The sequence below is a fragment of the Chiroxiphia lanceolata genome, chromosome 21 (assembly GCF_009829145.1).
Source record: "Chiroxiphia lanceolata isolate bChiLan1 chromosome 21, bChiLan1.pri, whole genome shotgun sequence".
Lineage (NCBI taxonomy): Eukaryota > Metazoa > Chordata > Aves > Passeriformes > Pipridae > Chiroxiphia > Chiroxiphia lanceolata.
The window spans coordinates 10,620,979-10,643,743 of record NC_045657.1 but is presented as its reverse complement, the minus strand read 5'-3'; the positions used below and the strand labels follow the sequence as shown (position 1 = coordinate 10,643,743).

The following is a 22,765-nucleotide window of genomic DNA, read 5'->3' as shown; positions in this document are numbered from 1 at the left end:
TAATTTAACCACAAGCCTAAATCCCTGCAGGACTCGTTCCTAAGTGAATTCCTAAACAGAACAAAAATTAAAGATTGAAGATTAAAATAAAAATTAAAAAAAAAAAAACCAAACCACATAATCCTATGAGGAAAAGTCAAGAAAGAAATGGAAAATTCCTTCCTGGCTCCATGGATGCTAATTGCATACCTTGTGCTAGGAGCCGATATCAAAATTTCTAATATATTTAATTAGGTTAATTTGCAAAACGTAGACATATGTCTGCTTAAAGTAGACAGGAACATTTCATTTTATATATTTAAACCTCACGTAATGAACTCCAATCACAAACAGTGTTTATGCTGCAAGAGGCCAAGGAGCTCCAAACAAGGAGCACAAACATTTACCAGTGAGACAAACAAACAGCCACAAGGTGGGACTTATCTCCTCCACCTTATCAGGAACCAAAGCAAATGCAGCATTCTCAGCAAATCTACATTTTGGCAACTAAACCAGATAAGATTACAAAGAAAAAAATAAAATTAAAATACAAGATTTCAGGAAAAGGCACTACTATTTTCTTGATTTTGGGGTGTTTTCTCATTTGTGAATGGCACCACTATTCCCGCTGAGGATCACAGAACATCCCGAGTTGGAAGGGACCCACAAGGACCATCCAGTGCAACTCCTGGCCCTGCACAGACACCCCAACAATCCCACCCCGGCCCACAGAGTGTTGTCCAAATCCTCCTGGAGCTCTGGCAGCCTTGGTGCTGTGCCCACTGCCCTGGGGAGCCTGGTCAGTGCCCAACCAGCCTCTGGGGGAAGAACCTTTTCCTGAGATCCAACAGGGTCCAGTGGACTCATGCCTACATCCCTCCAACATGCCAGCACTTCCAGGAGCAGGTATTGCCTCACTGCTCTCAGACCACGTGCCAGGCAACTTGGATCTTGCAAACTTGCTCTGGATCTATTTTGCCCCCACCAAACACAATCTATTTGCATACATTTGCATTTTTTCTTCCTTGCCCAGCGCCCTCCTCAGCTTGTGGCACAGTGAGTCCCCTCCAAGGCTGTCTTTCTGGCATGTCCCAACAAACCCAATTAAGGAGAAACGCTAATTCTAACTGCTGTTATCACCAACCAGCCAAATTTCAAGGCCTGGAAAATAATGACAGATAAGAAGGTAAAAATACCCCTTCCCTGGAGTTAATATGCACTTTTTGCCTCAGTGGTATTAACCACAACCAGAGAGCCAAAGCCACGTGCCCCAAAGCCAAGTCAAAGCACACCCTGGGACAGCCTTCCTGGGGGTCAATTATTAATCCCTTCACTGGTGAAGTCCATCTCTAGCCCTGCCAGCCTCCACTGGTCCCATCAGCTCATGCCCATCAGGGAGCACCCAGCAGCAACCCCAGGGCCACCAACTGCCAGGTCCCAGCCTGTCCCCTGGTGTCACTGCCACTGCTGTTGTCCCAACAACGCATTGGAGCATCTGGAGAGCCCAACGTGAGTCCCACCAACAGCATCACCTGACTGCAAAGAGAAATCCCACTGATTCCCAAGGGGATTTTCAGATCCTCTTTGCCAGCAGCCTGATCCAAATCCAGCCATGCCTCCCTACAGAGGTTTCCAAATTGCATAGAGAAATTCAAAAAGGTGTTTTATTTCCAACCAATGATTATACTGCATTCGCCCAACCCTCCCTTCTGACTCTCAAAATTACAAATATCACAAATGCCAGTGAAAGCTCAGGATTTGCAGCCCAGAGAGTAAAGCATATCAGATCTCAAATGACAGATTTATACCCAGAAATCAGGAACTGTTCTTGGGTTTCAAGTCAGAGACCTCCTGGGGCTGCCTGCACGCCGTTCACCGGGATGCTCCTAACTCAGCTTCCAAATACTCCCAGCTCAGCTTCCAAACTCCATCCCCCAGTCTGCAGAGTTAACATAAGAAATTGTACAAATCTGCTGAAATTGGGTTTCATTCATTCTCACCTCGTGTAGCCAAGTAAACAGAATAGTAGTAAAAAAAACCCTCACCAAAATACAGACAACTCCATTTCAGTCACGTACCCCAGAGGCTCCACAGCACCCCAAGCCCTGGCCAAGGGCCATGACCACGCTCTGCTCCAAGTGGGGCCAACCCACGTAGCTCCAGGTTTTCCTTCTGGTTCCCCTCCCGGCTCTCCCACACCAGCAGAGTGGCTGGCTTTAGTTGCAGTTTTGAAAACTGAGGTTTAATACTTCTAAAATAGGCCTAAAGCAATTAAATACTTGTACTAAAATTGCTGTCAACGTACTGGAAGTAGAACCTAAATGACGGGCCTTCAACGCAAGCACACCAACTTTGAAACTGCCTTCTGCTGCTATTTTGGGGCAGGAAAGGATCCCTACACCCACACAGACTAAAAAATTAACTTTCATAAAATTACTGCTGGCTGTGTGTATCTAGTAGAAGGAAATCACAAACAGTATTAAAACCTGAAGAGCCTGGAGACACAGTGGTGCCATCAGGATACCAGCAATGGAACGTGACCGCATTTGGCCCATCCCAGCCTGGCTCTGCTCACTGCCCATGGACAGGTCTGATAAACAGCCATTCTCACTTCCATCAGCCCAACCTTGGGTGGTAACATCCTAATTTCTAAGCCAGTGCAGAGGACACCGATGGCTCCTGTGTTACGTGACCCAGGCACAGCTGAACACCTTGCTGGTGGACCCAACAGCCCTCACACCATCCCAGACCCATCAGAGATCCCCACCCTCCAACAGTGAGTCTCTCAGACACATACACGTGCACAAACACATAGGCACATGTATTGATCCCTCAGATACAGAGGGAACTCCTCAATGTCTTCAGCAGCTTCAGCCTCTGCTCCACACACCAACATTCACATTTCCCTGGGTCAGCCCCTTATCAGCGCCGGCAAAATCTCCAGTCTCTACTTTTCCACTTCCAGCCTTATTTTTCACATCACACCAGCCAAATACAGATGTGAAATATGCAGGAGCACTGTAAATTACACCAAGGAAGGCCTTGCCTGTATAATTATTTCTTTGCAGGTATAGTACAGCACCGAAACCTTTCTAAGTGCACACTGGAGTGCCTTGGTAATACAGGTGAGGGAAATAAAGGGGGAGGAGAGAGACTGCCAAGGAAAGCTATTCTGGCAGAGGAATTGGTGTGGTGACACTGGATCTCCCACCAAAACACAGGATGAACTGCTACCCCAGGCTCTTGGCACAGGAACAGCCATGGGGGCACACACAGCCCCCCATGCCAGCCCTGACAGGCTGACCCAGAGGTCAGCAATCTCACCCCAAAACAGCCGTCTGGCCTCCAGCTTCTCCAGGGGCAGCACAGCTCCATCAACCACAAGTCTCATCAGCTGGCAGGAACCTGAAACTCTGCCCTGACCTCATCCAAGAGTCACCTGTGCCACCCACACCCACAGAGGCACAAGCACAGGGTTCAGCTGGTTCCATCCCCCAGGGGAGGCACAACATGCCCTGTGTGCCCCCACACTGCCTCCACTCCCTGGGTGCCTAAGGCACCATCCCAGCTGGAGCAAGAGCTTCCAGCGTGCTGGCACAGGCCGTCACAGACCAGGTGATGAACCAGAGCTAACCACCACTCAATTGCCGAAAAACCTAAAAAACACAAATCACAAGATCTCTTCTATATGGGTACAGAGGTGGTTTAAGCAGGAGTATGAATTCCAATGTACCTGTATCACTTCCACATTCCTCATACCCTCCATGCTGTGTCCCTCCCCAAATACAATACTCAGAATGAGCAGCTTCTTTGCAGTTGCACTTTCATTGAGCACAGGGGAGTATTTTCTCTGCTTAACCTGATTTTTTTCTATCACATGTTACACTGCCCACTTTGGGAGCACGAGAGACTCCAACAAGGAAAACCCAAGTAACTCAGAAAGCCACTGTGCAGCTTGCCCAGCACCTCCATGGGCATTTACACACTCAGCAGTGTTGGGGTACAAAGCCCATGTTACAGGAGGTCCCCTGTGCCCATCATTTTGGGATCTAACCAGCACATGCACATTTCAGAGTCAGCAAAGCGATTTCCATGTGGGAAAAGCCCAGACTGACCCCAGCCCCAAAGACAACCAACACAAACTCAATGCCAATAAGAGCACTCAGGAGACAGCAAAAAAGACCCAGGGATGGGGGTTCCAATGAGACAATGGATTCAAGGTCTAAATATTGAATGTCAACCAAATGACCCTTCTGTCTTTATAAACACCCAAGGAGTGGGTGCATGGCAGCTCTGACATCTCCAGCACGCACATGTCCTGGGAAAAGACCTTCTCCACAAAAAAGGCATCTCCTGCAGCCTTCCCCCTCTTCCAAAGAAAATATAAGTGTGTAGCAATGCTCCCACATCCCACAACTCACCTGAACATGCAGCAGCCACAGGCACAACTCAGCTTCCATAAGACTCCAAGGGACAGCAAGCTCCAAACTCTGCCCCACCCAGAGCCAACCACATGGCTGCAGCCACGCTTTCTGGGGAGAACCAGCTGCTGCTGAAGCCACCCATCAACTCAATCTGCTGCTTATTATTATGATCATTAAATTTGGCATCCTCTTGATTATGTTCCCAAGCGAAAAGCTCTATGTATGTGTTGTAGTATATTGTTACGCATTATTGATTATATGTATTAATTTCTTTTCACTGCCTTTCTGCTGTCACCAGAGCCAACCAAGGTGACCAGGGCACACAGTCAACCCCTTCCCCACACACCTCGTTCCACTGCCTTCCCAAGTCCCTTTTCCCACTCCTGGTGCCATGGTTTAAAAATTCAGCTCTCCTACAAAAAGGCAGAGCTGCTGTGACAAGTTGCACCAGAGCCCTGATGAAAGACACCTCGCAAATGGTTATTTTTCACATACCATTCATGGTAAACAGCAGCATTCATTGCTATTCCCTTGCTCCAGACAAATCAATGATTGTTAATGCAAAGTCAACATGTCCAGATGTAGTTTGCATACTAGTTAACCACTAAATTGGCATCACATAGTACAGAATAATCAAGAGACATTCAAGAAACCAAACAAAAGCAAAAAGGAGGCAGATGACTAGCAATTAATCTATAAAAGACCTTTAAAAATCAAACTTCTTCCCCAAAAAACTCGGTATGACCAAACTGAAGCCGTAGATGTGAAATTCCAAATACATGCAATGCCAGATGCACAGAAATTTAGAAATGACAAGAAATAAATATCTGCTGGTGCTATTTCCTCATGTCCCTCACCAAAAAGCCCCCACAGCCTCCAGCTGTGCTGGCAGCCCCTGCCCAGGCACCTCTTCCCCTCATCCTTCCCTTCAGTCCTCTCTTGGCACATTATGGGCAAACAGGGCCTAATCCTGCAAACCTCTGACAAAATTCACATTTCAGGATGGCTCCCCCGGACTGCAGGACTAACCCTGTCCGATTCACAGCCTCCAGCATGATTAGCATACAAATAATCACTGGTGTGATCTGAGCAGGCCCTGGAGCAGCCAGAGCATCCTGAGCAGCACCAGCAGGGTGCAGTGGGATCAGCAAAGCCTCTGTGGGTAACACACTCCCTGCACACACGACCCACCAAAGTACCTGAGGTGGGCGACACACGCTCTCCTGATCACCTGCACTGGGCCATTCCCAGAACCAGAGCGATGCCCAAGATGCTCAAGCTGAGGATGCTCAAGCAGAGGCCACCAGAGCCTCAACTGGCAATGCCAGGGACCCCGAAAGGTGTCATTCCCCACACTGCTGACCCACCTGGAGCCAGTGTAGCTCCACAGGGAGCTGTGCCATGGGGAGCTGTGATGTGGGGACCAGTCAGGACCATCATCCAGCACCAGGTAACAAGCCCTGCCAGCCATGGTGGGAACACTGAGATCCTTCAACAGGTATGGCATCCAAAGAATCACAGATCCATAGAATATCCTGAGTTGGAAGGGATCCATCAGGACCATCCAGTGCAACTCCAGGCCCTGCACAGACACCCCAACAATCCCACCCTGGCCCTCAGAGCGTTGTCCAAACCCTCCTGGAGCTCTGGCAGCCTTGGTGCTGTGCCCACTGCCCTGGGGAGCCTGGTCAGTGCCAACCACCCTCTGGGGGAAGAACCTTTCCTTGAGATCCAACCTGATCCTGCCCTGATGCAGTGGGCACAAATCCTGACTCTGTATCAGCATGACCCTTGCAGTGGGTTTCAACCTTCCCTCAAAAAAAACCAATTTTAAATTAATCTAATTTTTAGAACACTAATTTCACTACTGCACTTGCATAATTGCAAACTTGACTGTGCATCACCAGGGCCACGTGACTGCACCGTGCACTGAACTATTCCCGGTGTTGCATTATGGCAGTGATATATATTTAAATTATTCTGGAGTCATGCAAACAACCTCTTAAGGTTTTCATGGCATTTGCGTAAATATTATCTACCACTTTAATAATATTATGTCTGTTTTCATTCAGCATTGAAAACATGTCTATTTTCATCTTCACTGAGGATGAAGTCCTGGAAATTTTCTTTTTTTAAAAAATACATTTCAGTTGTGTCACAAGAAATCTGTTGGTATCACTCAGCTGAGCTCCCTCCCTCCCTCCCTCCTCCCCCTTCCAGGCTGCCAACAGCAATTTTGAAAATGATATTGATCAACTTTCCAGAAAAAATAGGAAAAAAAAAAAAAAAGAAAAAAAAAAATCCCCCTAAAAGCAAGACTGCAATGAAAAATTATGGAATCGTTTTTAGGCAGGAGGATGTTTGTGCAGGAAGGACATGCAGAAAGGTGAGATGCAGCAACCCGTTACAACCTCCAGCAGCATTTCCTCGCTGGGGGAACAGAACGGGAGCTGGGGTTGAAAAGACACTGATCTACAGAGAGTTAAAGATGGGATGGTGCAGTTCCACACCTCGAGTCCAGCCAGGCCCCCAGAGCATCCCCATCGCTGCAGAGGAGACCTGCAACACCCAAACACACCTCCAACAGCCACCCAAAATTCACCCCATTCCCACAACAGCTGAAAACAGCGCAAAACACACCTAAAATAAGGCCTTCCCAGCTTCAATTCCTCTGTTTACAGATAGCAAGATAAACTCGAAAGATATCATTGAAAGATATTGTCAAATGTTGACATTGTGGCCCCAAAATTGAGCATTTGTCATTATTTGTCATTAAAATGCAGCACCCCAAATATGCTCCCCCAGTCCCAAAGCACAGCCCTGGGGTTGCTCCCAGATCTCCAGGTGTGGGGTTGGGCAGAAGAAAAAGCAGCATCAAAATATCTGTTTCACACAAGAAAAAAAATGTGTGAAATCTTAAAAAAAAATAAAATTACAGCTAAATAGTTTCTCTGGGTATAATCACAGAGTACGTGAAAGTTCCAGGGCGCAGCTCAAGGAAGGGAATTCTTGGAGTACAAGGATATGCAAAATCCACCACGCTACAGCTTCCTGGATGAAACCAGGAATAAAATATTCCTCGGGATTGTTTAATCCAATTGGGAGCATTGTGTGGAATTCTGACCCACATGTGCCACCCCACTGTAACTGCACCGGGCACTCCATTCTTTGCTAAAAAAGGGATTCAGGAAGAGGGTGGGTCCTTTTCGGGGAGGCTGGGGGGCACACAAATGCAAAAAATAAAAACATGGACTTGACATTTCAGAGTATTTGCTCCTCCACCCAAGAGTTATCCTGCTTTTCAGATTTTTCTCATCTCCCCCCCCCCCCAAAACCACAAAACAAATAAAGGGGAAGAAAGCGAAAAACAGCTCCCTAAACCTGAATTCAGCAGCCTCTCCTGCCTGATTTCCAGCAAATATCAAGTTACACTGAAATAAAAATCAAAACCAGAAAAAAAAATACAAACAACAAAAAAAAAAAAAACCAAAAAAAAAAAACCAGCCACAAAATCAAAAAACTTTTCAGGGGTTTGAGATTCAGAATTAAAAATTCTTTTGGGATTGAAATTTAAATTGAGTTTTTGCAGCGCCTGGATTTCAGCATTTGCTGGTGGGGCCCCAGCAGCTCCAGAAACTCACTTTAGAGTTTAAAATTTCAAAATGCCTTTTTCCGAAAAAAAAAAAAAAAAACAACCCAAAGTGCTGCAGCTGTGAAACAGCCATCTTGCTATTTTGTCCCCATTTTAGAGAGGATACTGTGTCAAGGTTGGTAAAACTCAATGTTGACCTAATCTTTCCCTTCCTCTCCCTCCCCCACTTTCGGGTGGAAAGGCCATGGATCTCTCCTAGATTGCTTTTTTCTTGAAACAATGTATGTTTCAGTGCTCTTTTGTTATTTATTTTTAAAAAGATCAATACCAAGACCCCAGTATTCAAGGGCAACCCTACAATAATAAACCAGTGTGTGCACAGTCCAGAAATCACAGGCACTGTGTAACAGCAAGATAATAGGGACAGAACAGCATTTAAAACAAAAAAACAAAACAAAACAAAAATTATGAAAAAAAAATATTTTCAATTCAAACTCCAGCAAGGTTTAACAGTCAAGGAGAAAAAGGATTTTGAAATTGAGAAAAATATCAGGGCTGAACCCTTTAAAGGCATTTTAGTTTAAAAAATACCAAAATCACTAAATCTGCAATTATTTTTTCACAATATTGTTAATTATGTATATTTGTAATATCATGGCGGACCTTATAATAAACCTGTGTAAATATTAGATTTATATGAGCCACAGAACCTGGAGTTGTCACAGTGTGTTTAAAAAAAGAAGGGAAAAAAAACCCAACTGAAAACCCTACTATGGAAATTTTTTTTCTTTACAAAAGAAGTAGGAAATTAAATGCTGGAAACTGTTTTAATTATGCCAGGAGAAACCATCCGAAAAGCCAAGAAATTCTAAAATAAAACTGACATTCGACTCTTAAATTTGCTTGTCCTCGTGTTTTCCTGGACTGTGTTTAGAACCTCATTGTTTAAGAGCAGTTTTGCATGAAATCCAAAATCACCAAAAAAAAAAAAAATTTGGGTGTGTCCACAGCAAATTTTCTGGGCTCTTTATTTTCCTGCAAAACTCCTCATTTCAAACAAATAACTTTAAGCACTGCAGCAAAAAGGAAAAAAAAATAACCCTGAGTTTTGGCAGAGCGTGCTGCACAAGTTCAAAATTACAATGAAGCCCAATTCCTAATTGCTCCGGAACAGCAATTCTCCCACTTTCCCAAACTAATCCTTCCCTGCAGCTCACCCGGGGGGGCCCACCAAAAACTTGAATCACTTTCTTTTCCCACTACTCTGCTGCTCCCAGGCTCCGTTTTCCTCCAGAAAATAGGGGTGGGGGGGAAGAAAAACCTGAATTCATTCAAATTCCTGCTTAATTTTCATTTCCATGAGCTGGGCTTTGGCTCCAAAGGGACACCCACGACATTTGCGGGGCGCTGCGGGGGCTGCGAGGGGAACCCCAACTCGGAGGAGCCGGCCCCAACTTTCTAGGGAAAAAAAAAAAATTAGAAAAAGCAGAATAATTTTTTTTTCAATTTTAATTTTTTTTTTTAATTTACGAAATACTCTCCTCTAGGTGGCGTCGTTTTAATGGAAAAAAAAATGGGAGGAAAAAAACGTTCGGGAGGAAAAATTAGAGAAGGGGGGGAAAAAAAGAATAAAAAAAAAAAAAAGAGAGAGAGAAGGAAAAGAAAAAGAAAAAGCCCCGGGAAGGGGAGCGGGGAGAGGGGAGCGGAGCGCGGCGGGGCCGCGCCGGGTGCGGGGCCGGGGTGCGGGGCCGGCCCGGGCCGCGGGGCCGCTCGTCCCGACATGGCTGCTGAGCTCCGCTTTGTTTTCCGCCCGGTCCGAGTGGCCGGCGGGGCCCGGGAGCCGCGGGGGCTCCGCGGAGCCGCTCCCGGCGCTGCCCCCGCGCACTGCGCCAAAGCGCCGCCGGGGCTCCGCGCCGGGGCGGCTGCGGCTGCCGCCCCCCTCCTTCCCTTCCCTTCCCTTTTCCCTTCCCTTCCTCCCCGCTCCCTCCGCCTCCCCCGGGGACACGCCGCCCCGGCCGCCGCGTACCTGCGCTGGCACCGCCGCCGCCGCCGCCGCCGCCGCCGGAGCGGAGCCGTCCGGCTGGTTCATGGGGCTGGGGCGGGAGCAGGCGAGCCCCGCGCCGGGGCCTGCGATCCGCCCGCCGCGCACAAAGCCGCCGCCGCCGCCGCTGCCTCCTTCCCGCCCTCCCAGGAGCGGCGAGTGGGGGCGATGCCCCCGCTGCGCGGGTGGGCGGCTCGCCGGGCTGCTGCAGCCCCCCTTCCCCCCGGGGCATGGGCCGGGGCGGCCGCCGCGGGCACGGGCGCTGCCGCTCAGCGGCGCGGCGCGCAGGGCTGGGCGGGCGCCTCCCGCTGCCGAGCCCGCGCCGCCGCCATCACGAGCCGCTCTGGGGGCAGCTCCAGTCGCAGCGCAGCTCGCAGCCGGCGGCGCCGGGAGAAAGGGGCTGAGTCTGGCCCGGCGCGGCAGCCCCGCCGCCCGCCCGGCCCCGCGCTGCCCTCCCGCCCCCGCGCCGGGCACCGCGCACAACGGCCCGGCCCGGCCCGGCCGCCCCGCGGACGCGGGGCCGCTCCGCAGTGTGAGGGGTGTGTGAGGAGGTGCAGACCCCGGCCCGCTGCCAGTACCCCTCTGGCACCGGGCACGGCGTTACGAGGTGGCCCCCGGGCCGGGCGGGGGGTGAGAACCGGGCGGGGGGAGCCAGGGCACGGCTTCGTCTCGGCAGGGGACGGGGCACCTCGTGCTGCGGAAGGCAAAGGGCCCAGGGGTGAAGCGGGACCCCACAGGGTGTGAGGGGATGGATGGGCCCGCGGAAGGGACCCAGGGAAGGGCTGGAGCTGTGCCAGGGCAGGGTCAGGTTGGATCTCAGCAAAAGGTTCCTCGCCCAGAGGGTGGTTGGCACTGCCCAGGCTCCCCAGGGCAGTGGGCACAGCACCAAGGCTGCCAGAGCTCCAGGAGAGTTTGGACAATGCTCTGAGGGACAGGGTGGGATTGTTGGGGTGTCTGTGCAGGACCAGAGGTTGGACTGATGATCCTTGTGGGTCCCTTCCAACTCAGGACATTCTGTGGTTCTAGGATTGTGTGAAGGGCCTGGGCAGCACCACCCTGCCGTGCTCCCTCAACTCTTTCTTCCCCTTCACAGCTCACCCATGGCTCAAATCACCCCCTGCCTATTGATCCCGAAGCTCCCAGCCATTGGTGTTCCCTACTGTGTGAGAGTTGTTTCACCACAATGCAAAGAGGGAAAAGCCTTTCCCCATCCTCACACGAAACTTATCCCAGCACCCTGTCCCTCCACAAAGAGCTATTCCTCTCCACGGGCTCATGACGCTCAGTGCTGCACAGCAAACTTTGTTATTCTCCTCCAAAAAGGAAAAAAAAAAAAGAGCGTTGCTTTTCTTCTCCTGGAAAACACACAGCATTAACTATGAACATAATTACATCTCGTGCATACCTGGTGTTTTTCTCCCTTGTGAAGCAGTGCCAAAAATAGTTATTAATAGTATTAAAAAATTAATCTGAACCCGTGAATTTCCCTGCCCTGGCCCATGAAAACCTCTTTCCCAAGAGCTCTGCAAAACTAGAGATTTGTGGAGAGCCAAACGCTGATTTTGCTCTTGTTGCCCAGCCTAAAGATAACTTCAAAGATATTGCAAAACACAGATTATTTTTCTTAATATTTTATGCAGATTTCATTCCCAAACGCTGTACGGTCAGATAATGTAATTACAGAGCTAAATAAAAACAAAGGGGCAGGGGAATTGGTGGAGACGTTGGGCAAGGGAAGATGTTTTCCGAATGAGCTTAAAAGGGATGTGGGAAGTCAAGAGGCAAAAACCACTCACGAGGCTCTTTCAGCCCCAGTGTTGATGTGAAGCAGAGCCAGTAGGAATCCCCCATGGATCAGACTAAAGCAAAATCGGTGTTTAACAAACAATAATGTTTGAGGAAGCTTTGGGTAAGTTGGATTTTGCAGGATGAGAAGGAGCATGGAGATACCCTCAACAGCCTTTGGGAAACCGGCTCACTGCCCTCCTTCCTGAAGCCAAAGCCTGGAGAGAAAAGATCCCCACCCCTCTGTGTCCCATGATGTCTGAGGGTACATTTCGAGCTGTCCCTGCGTGCTTTGAAGCATCTTCAGCACCGGAGAACCCATCACTGCTCATGATGACTTGGCCAACCACTCGTCACCTCCACTGCTGACAGACGTGACTCACTTTGAGCCAAACCCTGTTTTGCTTCTGTTTGGTCCGTTTGTAACGTAGAAGAGCCTCTTCCCTCCCATATCCCTGAGCTGCGTAGGTAAATCATCCCTTCACCTTCTTTTGGGGTCTTTCTTCCCTCTGGAAGGGCAGTGTTTGAGCTCTCTGAACTTCCTCAGCCCAAACCATCTCCCATTTTTTCTGATTGTGGGCACTGTATGGATGCAGAAAACAAGTGGCAACCAGGAAACTTCCAGAGACATCAAGCAGATCTTCTCTTTTATATGTAGTTTTGAAATAACCTTGTAGTCTGCTCTGGATGTCCAGCTAATGCAGCTGTTGTTCTGGGTGGGGGAGAGTTCCCAGTTTGGGGTCAGATCTCAGAGTTCAAAGCCTTTCTCCTGAGGGATTTGGTTGCTTTGTGGAACTGGCCCTCCAAAACTCACTGATGTTCCTGCTGCTGATTTCATGCTGTTTACACATGACCAATACCATCAGGTGGTGACCCCTCCTGCCTGAGGAACAGCCCTTTCTCCTCCACCAGGGTGAGGTCTAATACAGAAATTCTACAAGTGGAGACATACTGAGTTGGGAAATTTCTGTGAATTAGGTCTAGGGAATTCCAAAGATATCTAATCCTGGGAGAGCGAGATATCTGTCAGGTCACTCAGGCTGAAGTTCCTTGGGAAGAGGTGGCCTTTTTGGGACAGACATTTCAGCCATGCCAGCCTTACTACTCCGATGGCATCCGATGGGCTCTTCTGTCCTGACTAGTACCATGTTTTGGCTTTATCTCTCAAAACTTCCTCATGATCAGTGACCAGAGCCTGAAAACCCACATCCTTACTTTTGAAGTGCCCTCAGCCATTCCTTGGGTGACAGCTGCTGACAGGCCCATTCCAGCCGGGAGCTCTCCCCACCACATTTCAAAACTGACTTTTCAATAAAGGTTAATTTTTTTCTCTTCTTATTCCAGTTCCTGGTGTCTGTGGGCAGAGGGGACAGTGGTGCTCACACCTCTGTGGGATTCCCAACCTGGAGGCTTTAAATTCCTCCTGGGACCTCAGCATCTGTATGGCACTGGCCTTGCCACAGGTAACTCAGTGACTTCCCTCTGCTTTCCTACTCATAAAATGGACCAGCAGAAATGCTTCCCCATTCCCAGGGAAGCTTTGTGGTCAGCACAGGCTGGGAGAAACCAGGAGCAGGTTCCTGGCAGGAAACTCAACTCCTACTATTGGTAGCAGTGTCCTGGCTGCAATAAACCAATGTGATAATATGATTAAAGACTGGGATAATGCACATGCATATGAGGGCTTGTCTGCCAAGCTTGGTAACCTTGTGGTGTGCTGTATTCCCAGGTACTCCCCTGGATTATTTGTAAGGAAGGCAGTACTAACAGTTTCTATTCTGTATGAGTGTCAGAGCCTGCACAGAATCCATCCTGAGGTGATGGAGCACCCTGGGAGTTTGTCTTCTGCGTCACAGACTCCTGCTTGGGCTGTGATTGTGGGATGTTGCTAACAGGAACAGGCTGTTGGGCAAATGAGCTAGGGGAGATGTCACTTAGCTCCTGAAAGGGAGTTATGGTGCACAACTAATTCCATTCCACAAATGAGGAGGTTTAGGTGAGATATCAGGAAAAGGTTCTTCCCCCAGAGGGTGGTTGGCACTGACCAGGCTCCCCAGGGCAGTGGGCACAGCCCCAAGGCTGCCAGAGCTCCAGGAGGGTTTGGACAACGCTCTGAGGGCCAGGGTGGGATTGTTGGGGTGTCTCTGCAGGGCCAGGGGTTAGGCGAGTTGGGTTTGTGGATGCCCCAACCCTGGCAGTGTCCAAAGTCACGTTGGATGAGGCCTTGAACAACCTGGTCTAGTGGGAGGTGTCCCTGCCCATGGTGGGAAGGGTTGGGACTAGATGATCTTTAACGTCCATTCCAACCTCTTAACATACTATGATTCTATAATTCTATCCTTGTGGGTCCCTTCCAACACAGGACATTCTGTAATTCTGTGACAGAGCAGCTGAGGATGAAGATATGACACAGTGGAGGCAGAGCCCAGTGAGGTGATGAGGATTCTGCAGAAGGCACTTGTTCTGTGTCCAGTGAAGAGCCTCTTTGTGGGGTATGCGCTCAATAGTCTGGAGAAGGAAATTATTGATAGCAGTCCGCCTAAGTAAATCTAGAGCTCAGGATCCCCTTAATCCCATCACAGAGCTCACTCATCTGGGCCAAAGGATATCCCTGTGGGATGTGAGGATCCCTATGCTTCAGTGCCCACTCTGAAGTTTGGACTCTGTGTCTGAACTGTGCCGGGGGTAAAGGCTGAACACTTCTCATCACTGCCATAAATAAGGCAGAGTCGGCAAACCAGAGTCAGGAAATGGCCAAAGGACTATTTATAATCACCACTATCTGCAAAGATATTTGTGAGACTGGCAGAAAAAAATAAATCCCCACTTCACTCTTCCTGACCCCGGCGCTGTCTGTTTGCTTCACTCTGAGGCTTTAAAGCTCATCAGAAATGTTTGCCAATGGTTATTCAAAAGGAAGTGTTGAATTGTATCTGACCTTGTCAGCGCTGGGCTGCTCCTTCCTTTTCCAGCTGTGGTCCCTTTCGTCCCCTCCTTTGCCAGGCCCCTGGGTGCCCTGGGCTCTCACTGGCAGTGCCTGCAGGTCCTTCTGAGGGATCTGCACTGGTTTGAGACAGCACAGCTGGTGCTCTCTGCAATGGGCTGAATGCACTGAAAAACCAGCTCTGTGGCACAGGAGCCCCAAAAAGGTCTGGATTCGGGTACAATGTGTTTCCCTGCAGGATGTTTAGCAAGTTCATTTGCATCAAAGCCTTGTCAGGAATCTCAGGGGCTGAGTCGTTGGGATTGGCCCTGTTTGGGTGATGCCAATAAACACATGTTCTGGGGCAATCCTGGTGAAAGACATTGCCTCCGACTGCAGAGCTGATGGTGGGAGTTTGGATGAACACAGCACTTTGCTCCTCCTGCTCTGGGTAGTTGGTGAAGAGGCTGGAGCTGTGCATAACTCAGGATGCAGCTGAGTGGGTGTGGGAGCATTTACAAGCATGTGAACACATATTTTACCTATATAAAAAAAAAAGAAACCATTGGTTTTAAAAGTATTAGGATTGTATAAACACAAGACTCTCCAGAGCAAACTGCAAAGCAATAAAATCCCAAACCATGGGCCACCTCTTACCTGCTCCTTAATGACCACACAACACGTTTCTGCTGATGGGGAGAGGTTTATTGCTCCAACAAAGAGCTTCCTTCTGCCTCCAACAAATAATGCAGTGGCCCTGCCATCCCTCCCAGTGAGGGAATCTGCCCTACCTTTACCTTCCAAGTGGCTAAAGGGGCTCCAAGAAAGCTGGAGAGGTACTTTGGAAAAGGGCCTGGAGGGACAGGACAAGGGGGAATGGCTTCCCACTGCCAGAGGGCAGGGATAGATGGGATGTTGGGAAGGAATTCTTCCCTGTGAGGGTGGGGAGGCTCTGACAGAGGTTACCCAGAGAAGCTGTGGCTGCCCCATCCCTGGAAGTGTCCAAGGCCAGGTTGGATAGGGCTTGGAGCAACCTGGGCTAGTGGAAGGTGTCCCTGCCCATGGCAGGGAGTGGAATGAGATGTGCTTGAAGATCCCTTCCCTCCAAAACCATTCCAGGATTCTACCTGGAGGTGCAAGGCAGCAGATCCCCCCTTGTGGGTCCACCAGGTGTGGTGGCAGCTTGAAGTGTTTGGCCACCTGCCTTTATGGGAGGAGGATGCTTGGAGAGCTGCCCTTCCAGGGGCTTGGGCAGCTCTGCTACATCTGGGAAATATGTACTGGACTGAAGGAGAACATCAGGTGGAAGAAGCCCCCAGGTGCCTGGTTGAGAATGGAGATGTTCAGTGCTGGCATGTGGACACCAGCTGCACATGCAGCAGGGCTGTGTGCTTGGGGTACAACTCAGGATGCACATCATGCTGAGGATTGTGTCTGCCAGGAAAAAGGTGTCCAAGAAAATTCAGACACTGAAGCAAAGAACCTTAATAAATGGGATTTAAATAATAGATTTAGCTGAAAATCCCCAGAAGACGGATTTTTTATCCACACATCAGGTGCTGTAAGCTTAGAAAAAGATAACAAAGCATTCCTCAGACAGAAAAGGTTGAGTTTCTGCTTTAATTGAAAAATCGTATGTAGTATTGATATTCCTAGAGAGATGTTATGTTAAGAAGGAGTTTATACTGAGAGATGTATCATCACTATTTGGGGGTAAATTAGATTAAAGTGATTTGCAGTTATCCCCATGCTAAGTAGTATAAATGGAAGAAATGGGAAGTTAAAGTTGTACTTAGAAGAAGTGCAGGCACTTCGCTGAGGAAATCCTGACTCGGCTCTGCCATAACAGGCAACCGTGGGCTGAGTATTAGCGAGGAATTGTAGCTTCCTGGGCCCATAATCAGATTCATCTGTCTTCTTTACAGTGTCATGGCAGAAGCAGAATTAAGAATATTTGCATGCCTAAAATTGAGTCTTTCTGCTTTAATTGTGTAATTATGGAAATCACTATTTAGGGATCCGTAGTTACGGCTCTGTTGAATTCTGCACTTCAGGCAGGCACACAATCCCTTCGTCAGGGAGCATTCCCTGCAAAATCCAGCATCCGGTGTGGAGTATCGAATACATGTCCTGGGTATGTATTTGCAAATTCATTAATTAACTTATCAGTTAAAACTAATTAAAAATTGGTTCTTTAACAAATCTAATGCACTGTGTCAGACCTGTCTTTTTTTTTTCCTGGAGATCCTATTAGCGGAGTAATGCAGACCCTGCAACCTTCCTGTGTAATTAATACTCACAGAAATCTTATATATAAATTTCACTCGCAGAATTTATTTGACAATGGTCTCTTATGAGATTATACTCCATAACTGAGAGTTTATTAAGCAAGGCTCGTTTGCAGGGTTTTCCTTCAGTTTCCCATAGGGATTTTCCTCCCTTTCATGGTCCCCAATAGCAGAGTCACAGGTGCAAGCCCAGCTCATTCCTGGGGTGCTCATGCTGCCCTGCCAGAGTGAAGCTTCCCAGAGCAGGGAGCTCAGGAGGGTTGTGGCTGCCCTGGATCATCACAAAGCATCCAAACACATGGGAGAGTCAGGCCACAAGCCATAGGTTGACTAACAAGCATAAACTCTCTTTTAAAGTCATTATAAACTCCTTAGTGCATTGCATGTGGGCCATGGGGTGGCAGGTTGAAGAAGTGAAAGACTTCCTGACTATTTTTTACTGTCACAAATGGAATGTACTAAATAATACATGGCTGGGCTGGTATGATTAATCTTATTTGTTCTCATCTGAGGTGCTCCAAACCATCCACTCACAGCTTCCCCACATGTGAGTAACGTGTCCACCCCAGACACACGCCAGTAAAACCCTTTGAGCCACCCCACCACAGATAGCAGCACCTCTGAGACACCCCATAAACTTCCCTGGGCTTATTCAAGACAAAGAGCCTGACCAAAATGGAATATATTGTCATTTGTAATCCTGCCACAGCTGCTGTCCCACCTCAGGTAAGACTGAAGGTGCTGGAACAGGCTCTCCAGGGCAGTGGGCACAGCACCAAGGCTGACAGAGCTCCAGGAGAGTTTGGCTCATCCTCTGGGGCACAGGGTGTGACCCTTGGGGATGAGCCTGTGCAGGGCCAGGAGTTGGACTCAGTGATCCTTGTGGGTCCCTTCCAACTCAGCACATTCTGTGGTTCTGTGGCTCTGTGATCTCGATATAGGACGGGGCAGCTCCGGGGCCACACGAGACCCTCCAGTTCCTCACCTCACAGGCCCGCCCGGGCTCCCCACTAGACACCCATAGCACAGGAGCCCCTCACCCCCAGCCCCTCTCCCAGCCCTTGGCGCTCGTGCTCCTGCTGCACCACCGAGCCTGTGCTCGTAAATTAATAAATTGCAAACACAACATTAAATAATAGCAAATGCATCCTAACAAACAAACAAATAAATATTTTCCAGCGCTTTATTAATAGAATTTTGACAGCTTCATTAGGTTGGTGAAATTTCAAGATACTTAATGAAATAATGCTTCATCCCTTGGCTTGTGATATAAATTCTAATGAAATGCGCAATTCCAATTCATCCCCAACAAACTGGGATGCTCTGCTCAGAAGGCACTATCATACTGCCAAGGTTTTTATTTCCCTGACATTATGATCTTAACAATTTTATTTTAACAGTTGGAATGGTTGTGCCTAATAAGTTAAACAGCAGAATAAAAGATCCCTCTAGAAGGGGAAAAAAAAAAGTATATGTTTAGGTGGAAGAGACTTCAGAACAGATTATGGGTTGTTTATATTCTAAATATGACACATTAATATCCACTCATTTAATACTGTAATTTTTTTTAAGTTCCTTTCACTGAAAGATGATCTTTATTTCTCTGAAAATTGCCTGGTGGAATCCCCACTTGTGCAAATGATAAGTGACTGCCGCACACCACGAGCTAAATGCTCCAGAGCTCAATGGAGCTGCCCTTAAATGAACAAAGTAAATGGAAAAAAATTAAGTAGAATTAATATTATTAAGATAATAATATAAATTATTAGTAGTATATTAAGGTCAGATTAATCCCACTACAATTCAATTGGAATAATACATGCAATTTATGCAATCACAAATGTTTTAACATTTAAATTACCTTTTTGGCATTCTGTAAAACCTGTATTTTACATTCCCGAGCAAGGCAAACACTTCCCGGTGCCGAGCGCGGAGCCCCCCGGCCCCGCTCCCCGGTGGCTCCCGGGCAGGGCCGGGTCGGTGCCCGCAGCCCTCGGAGAGCGGAGCGGCTCCCGACCCCCTCTAGGGGCTGATCCCAGAATCGAGGGCTGGAATTCGGCTCCAGCCTCTGACCCAGCTCGGGCCGCTCAGCCTGGAGGCTCCAGGGAGGCCTCAAAGCCCCTTCCAGAGCCTAAATAGGCTCCAAGAGAGGTGGAGAGGGACATTGGACAAGGGCCTGGAGGGACAAGACAAGGGGGAATTGCTTCCCACTGCCAGAGGGCAGGGTTAGATGGGATATTGGGAAGGAATTGTTGGCTGTGAGGGTGGGGAGGCCCTGGCCCAGGTTGCCCAGAGAAGCTGTGGCTGCCCCTGGATCCCTGGGAGTGTCCAAGGCCAGGTTGGACGGGGCTTGGAGCAACCGGGGTAGTGGAAGGTGTCCCTGCCGATGGCAGGAGGTTGGAACGAGCTGATCTTTCAGGTCCCTTCCAACCCAAACCTTCTGTGATTCTATGATTCTGTGTTTCTTTAGATGCAGAGATTGGCACCCTTTGGCTCCAGTGCTGTGGTACCTGAGAGATGGGGGCGTTCCTGCCTCTGCAGCAGGCATCTGGAGAGGCTGGATCGATGGGATGAGACCAACTGAAGTTCAACAAGGTAAAGTGCTGGCTCCTGCACTAAGATCACAACAACCCCATACAAGGCTCCAGGCTTAGGGAAGAGTGGCTGGGAATCTGTCTGCTGGTTGCAGCAGCTGAACACAAGCCCAGGTGTGCCCAGGTGGCCAAGAAAGCCAGTGGTATCTGGCCTGTACCAGCCATGGTATGGCAGCAGGGCCAGGGCAGGGACCATCCCCTGTGCTGGGCACTGCTGAGCCCCCTCAAATCCTGCCTTCAGTTCTGGGTCCCTCACTGCAAGAAAGACACTGAGGGGCTGGAGCGTGTCCAGAGAAGGGAACGGAGCTGGGGAAGGGGCTGGAGCAGCAGGAGAGGCTGAGGGAGCTGGGGGGGCTCAGCCTGGAGAAAAGGAGGCTCAGGGGAAAACTTCTCACTCTCTACAACTCCCTGATAGGAGGGAGGAGCCACTGGGGTTTGCTCTCTTCTCCCCAGTAACAGGCAATAGGGTGGGAAAGAAACAGCCTCAAGTTGTGCCAGGGGAGGCTTAAGTTCAATATTAGGGAAAATTTCTTCACAGAAGGGGTGGTCACGCATTGGCAGAGGCTGCCCAGGGCAGGGATGAAGTCCCCATCTCTCAGGGGATGTAAAAGATGTTTAGATGTGGCACCTGGGCACATGGGTTAGTGGTGGCCTTGGCAGTGCTGGGGAAATGGTTGGTCTTGATGATATTAAAGGCCTTTTCCAACCTTAACAACTCTATGATTTCATGAATCAGAACAAGTATTTATAAACCTGTGCCAGGCTCAGCCCACAGAGGATGATATGAACACGAGACATTTGCAGGGATCACACTGTGCCATGGCCAGGGAGCACCTCTGCCCCCCTGTTTGTACTGGGGACCCCTGCCAGGGGTATTTAAAAGCCACATAGATGTGACACTGAGGGACATGATCAAGTGGTGGACTTGGCAGTGTTAGGTTTACAGTTGGACTCAGTCTCAAAAGGTCTTTTCCAAAGTAAATGATTCTGTGATTCTATGAAAAAGGCACGACTCCAAAACACCAGCGTCCGATGGTTTGCTCACGAGGGGGCCAGAACATCTGAAATCTGGCATTTGCTGAAAAGTCAGGGCCACAGTTGGTGTCTTTGGGGAAGCCCTAAAACCTCAGGGATCCCAAAGCTGCTGGCTTGGAAACTTCCCTCCAAGCTGGGAGGTTCATCCAGCAGAGGAGACCTGTGGGCAGCATCACTATCAGCTCCACCTGCAGCAGGTGGAACTGAAACCTGCTCTGAAATGCTTTGGGTTCATTTGGGTTCCCCAGGGAGCTGAACAGCTTGGCAGAACTCAGCAGCTATAAATTTTACTAAATGCAAACGATTTCTGAAGCAGTTGTCTTTCTTCCTTTTCCATTTGCTGAAGAGACTGGAGGCTCTTTGAGACCTGGAGCATCTTCTTTGCTGTTGGTGCCAAGGGCTGGCAAGGAACACTTGCTCCCAAAGGAGCAAGTGGAAATGCAAACAATTAGTAAGACAGTAGTAAAATTGTAACTCAAAAGGAGTTTTGTGGCTGGGTGTGGGTGCAGGATCCATCTCACTCCGCTCATTTTGCAGCAGGACAATCACCATGGTAGAATGGTGACACAGTTGTGGGCTTCCAGGTATAATTCCAACCATTTTGCAAGCTGTTGTCTCATACCAGGTCTGTGTAGGAACACCATTACCAGCACCTGTAAGGGCCCTGTACCCCACCACCATCCCACCCTCTGGGACTCTGTGCCAAATCACCCAACCTGGGTGTTGACTTGTCCTCTGCTGGGGAGTTGGAGCTCAAGGACAAGGCAAATGTCCATGGCTGTAGCAGCATGAGAGTCAGTACAGGGTGGAAAACCTGCTTCCAAGCTCAGGAGACACCTGGACGTGGACAGACACAGTGGTGGTGGTGACACAGCTGGGGCATTACTGGGAGCAGGACCATTCCACCTGTAGACAAACCCTCTGTTTCATCCACGTGAGCTGTGGTGGAGAACAGCACTGATCCCGTTCTCTCCTTCATTGCTGCTTGAGAGGATAAATGTGTCAAAGACTACAAGGGCTCCAGCTACTCTCATAATGGTGGTTCTACAAATAATCTTGGGTTTACATGAAAAATAATCACAATTTTGTCTGCTTTTTACCAAAGGTTCTCTGACAGCAGGCTGTAAGCCAGCAGCTGTCCCCAGTCAGATCCATACAAAGTAAGGGAGGGCAGTTTGCCATCATTTTTAAAGACATTATTTTTAAACACTGTGAGCACAGTGACAGAGGAGAAGCTCAGGAGCAAGGGACATCTGTGCCCTGGTTCTCCCCCATGCCCCGAGGGTGGGAAATGCCGTATTTCAGTGAGTCCAGGCAATGGACCATTTGCTACAGTGCCCTAAAGCCCTCAGAGGAAAAGTCTCTTATAGACTCTAAATTTAAGCTTTCTCCGATGCCGCGAGGAGTTTATGAGCTGCTTGACCAAGATAATGACACTCTGACATTTTTGGATCTTCTCTGTGACACTGTTATTAATTTTATGGTCTAATTTTATCATTTTTATCATCTTTTTCAAGTAGTCAGTAGAGACCACAATTAGGGTTCTTTTTCTTGTTGATAATAACAGCTCTTAGTACCTGTAACTCATCAGCAAGATTTTTCTTTAATGCATTTGGCTTCCCTTATCAATTTCCTACCACTCAGAAATGTTAAATTGCCTTGATTACTAGTTTTTCCCTTCCCCCCCCATTCTTTATACACTGTTTCTTATACCTAATTGCTGCTTCATTTTCACCTAGAAAGATCTCAAAATCAAACACCATTTTTAGATTATGGCACAAACAGAACCTTTGAGCCAGGTTGTGAACTCTTAGCGTGAACTTTTTATTTTTACTCGTTTATATATGTGTTGTTTTTCTTCACAAAGAGTTTCACTTATCTCTTTATTCAGCTTCCCAGATCCAGGGAGAAGCACCAGGTATATATTACTGGTTGGGACTGTCTTTTATTATCCCATAATTAATGTAATCAGGTCATGATCACCGGTCTCCAGGCAACCACCAATTTCTAGTTCAGTGATCAATTCATCTTTATCCATCATAACAAGATCTAAAATAGAATTACCTCACGTTAGGTGCCATCTCTTTTGTGTTGGAAAATTATC

General features: G+C 48.5%; 1 protein-coding gene across 9 annotated transcripts in view; it reads right to left on the bottom strand.

Moving 5' to 3' along the window:
• Window positions 1–10,185, bottom strand: part of ZNF618 (zinc finger protein 618) — a 161,759-nt gene extending 151,574 nt beyond the window's left edge. For 4 of the 9 annotated variants that reach the window (XM_032708152.1, XM_032708157.1, XM_032708153.1 and 1 more), the window contains exon 1: window positions 10,022–10,183. In XM_032708152.1, the coding sequence (XP_032564043.1) occupies window positions 10,022–10,084 (63 nt within the window). In that variant the 5' untranslated portion in view covers window positions 10,085–10,183. Of the gene's footprint in view, window positions 1–10,021 lie in introns of all 9 variants that reach the window. The other 5 variants (XM_032708158.1, XM_032708160.1, XM_032708156.1 and 2 more) reach the window with 3 other exon arrangements.
• Window positions 10,186–22,765: the final 12,580 nt, after the last annotated feature.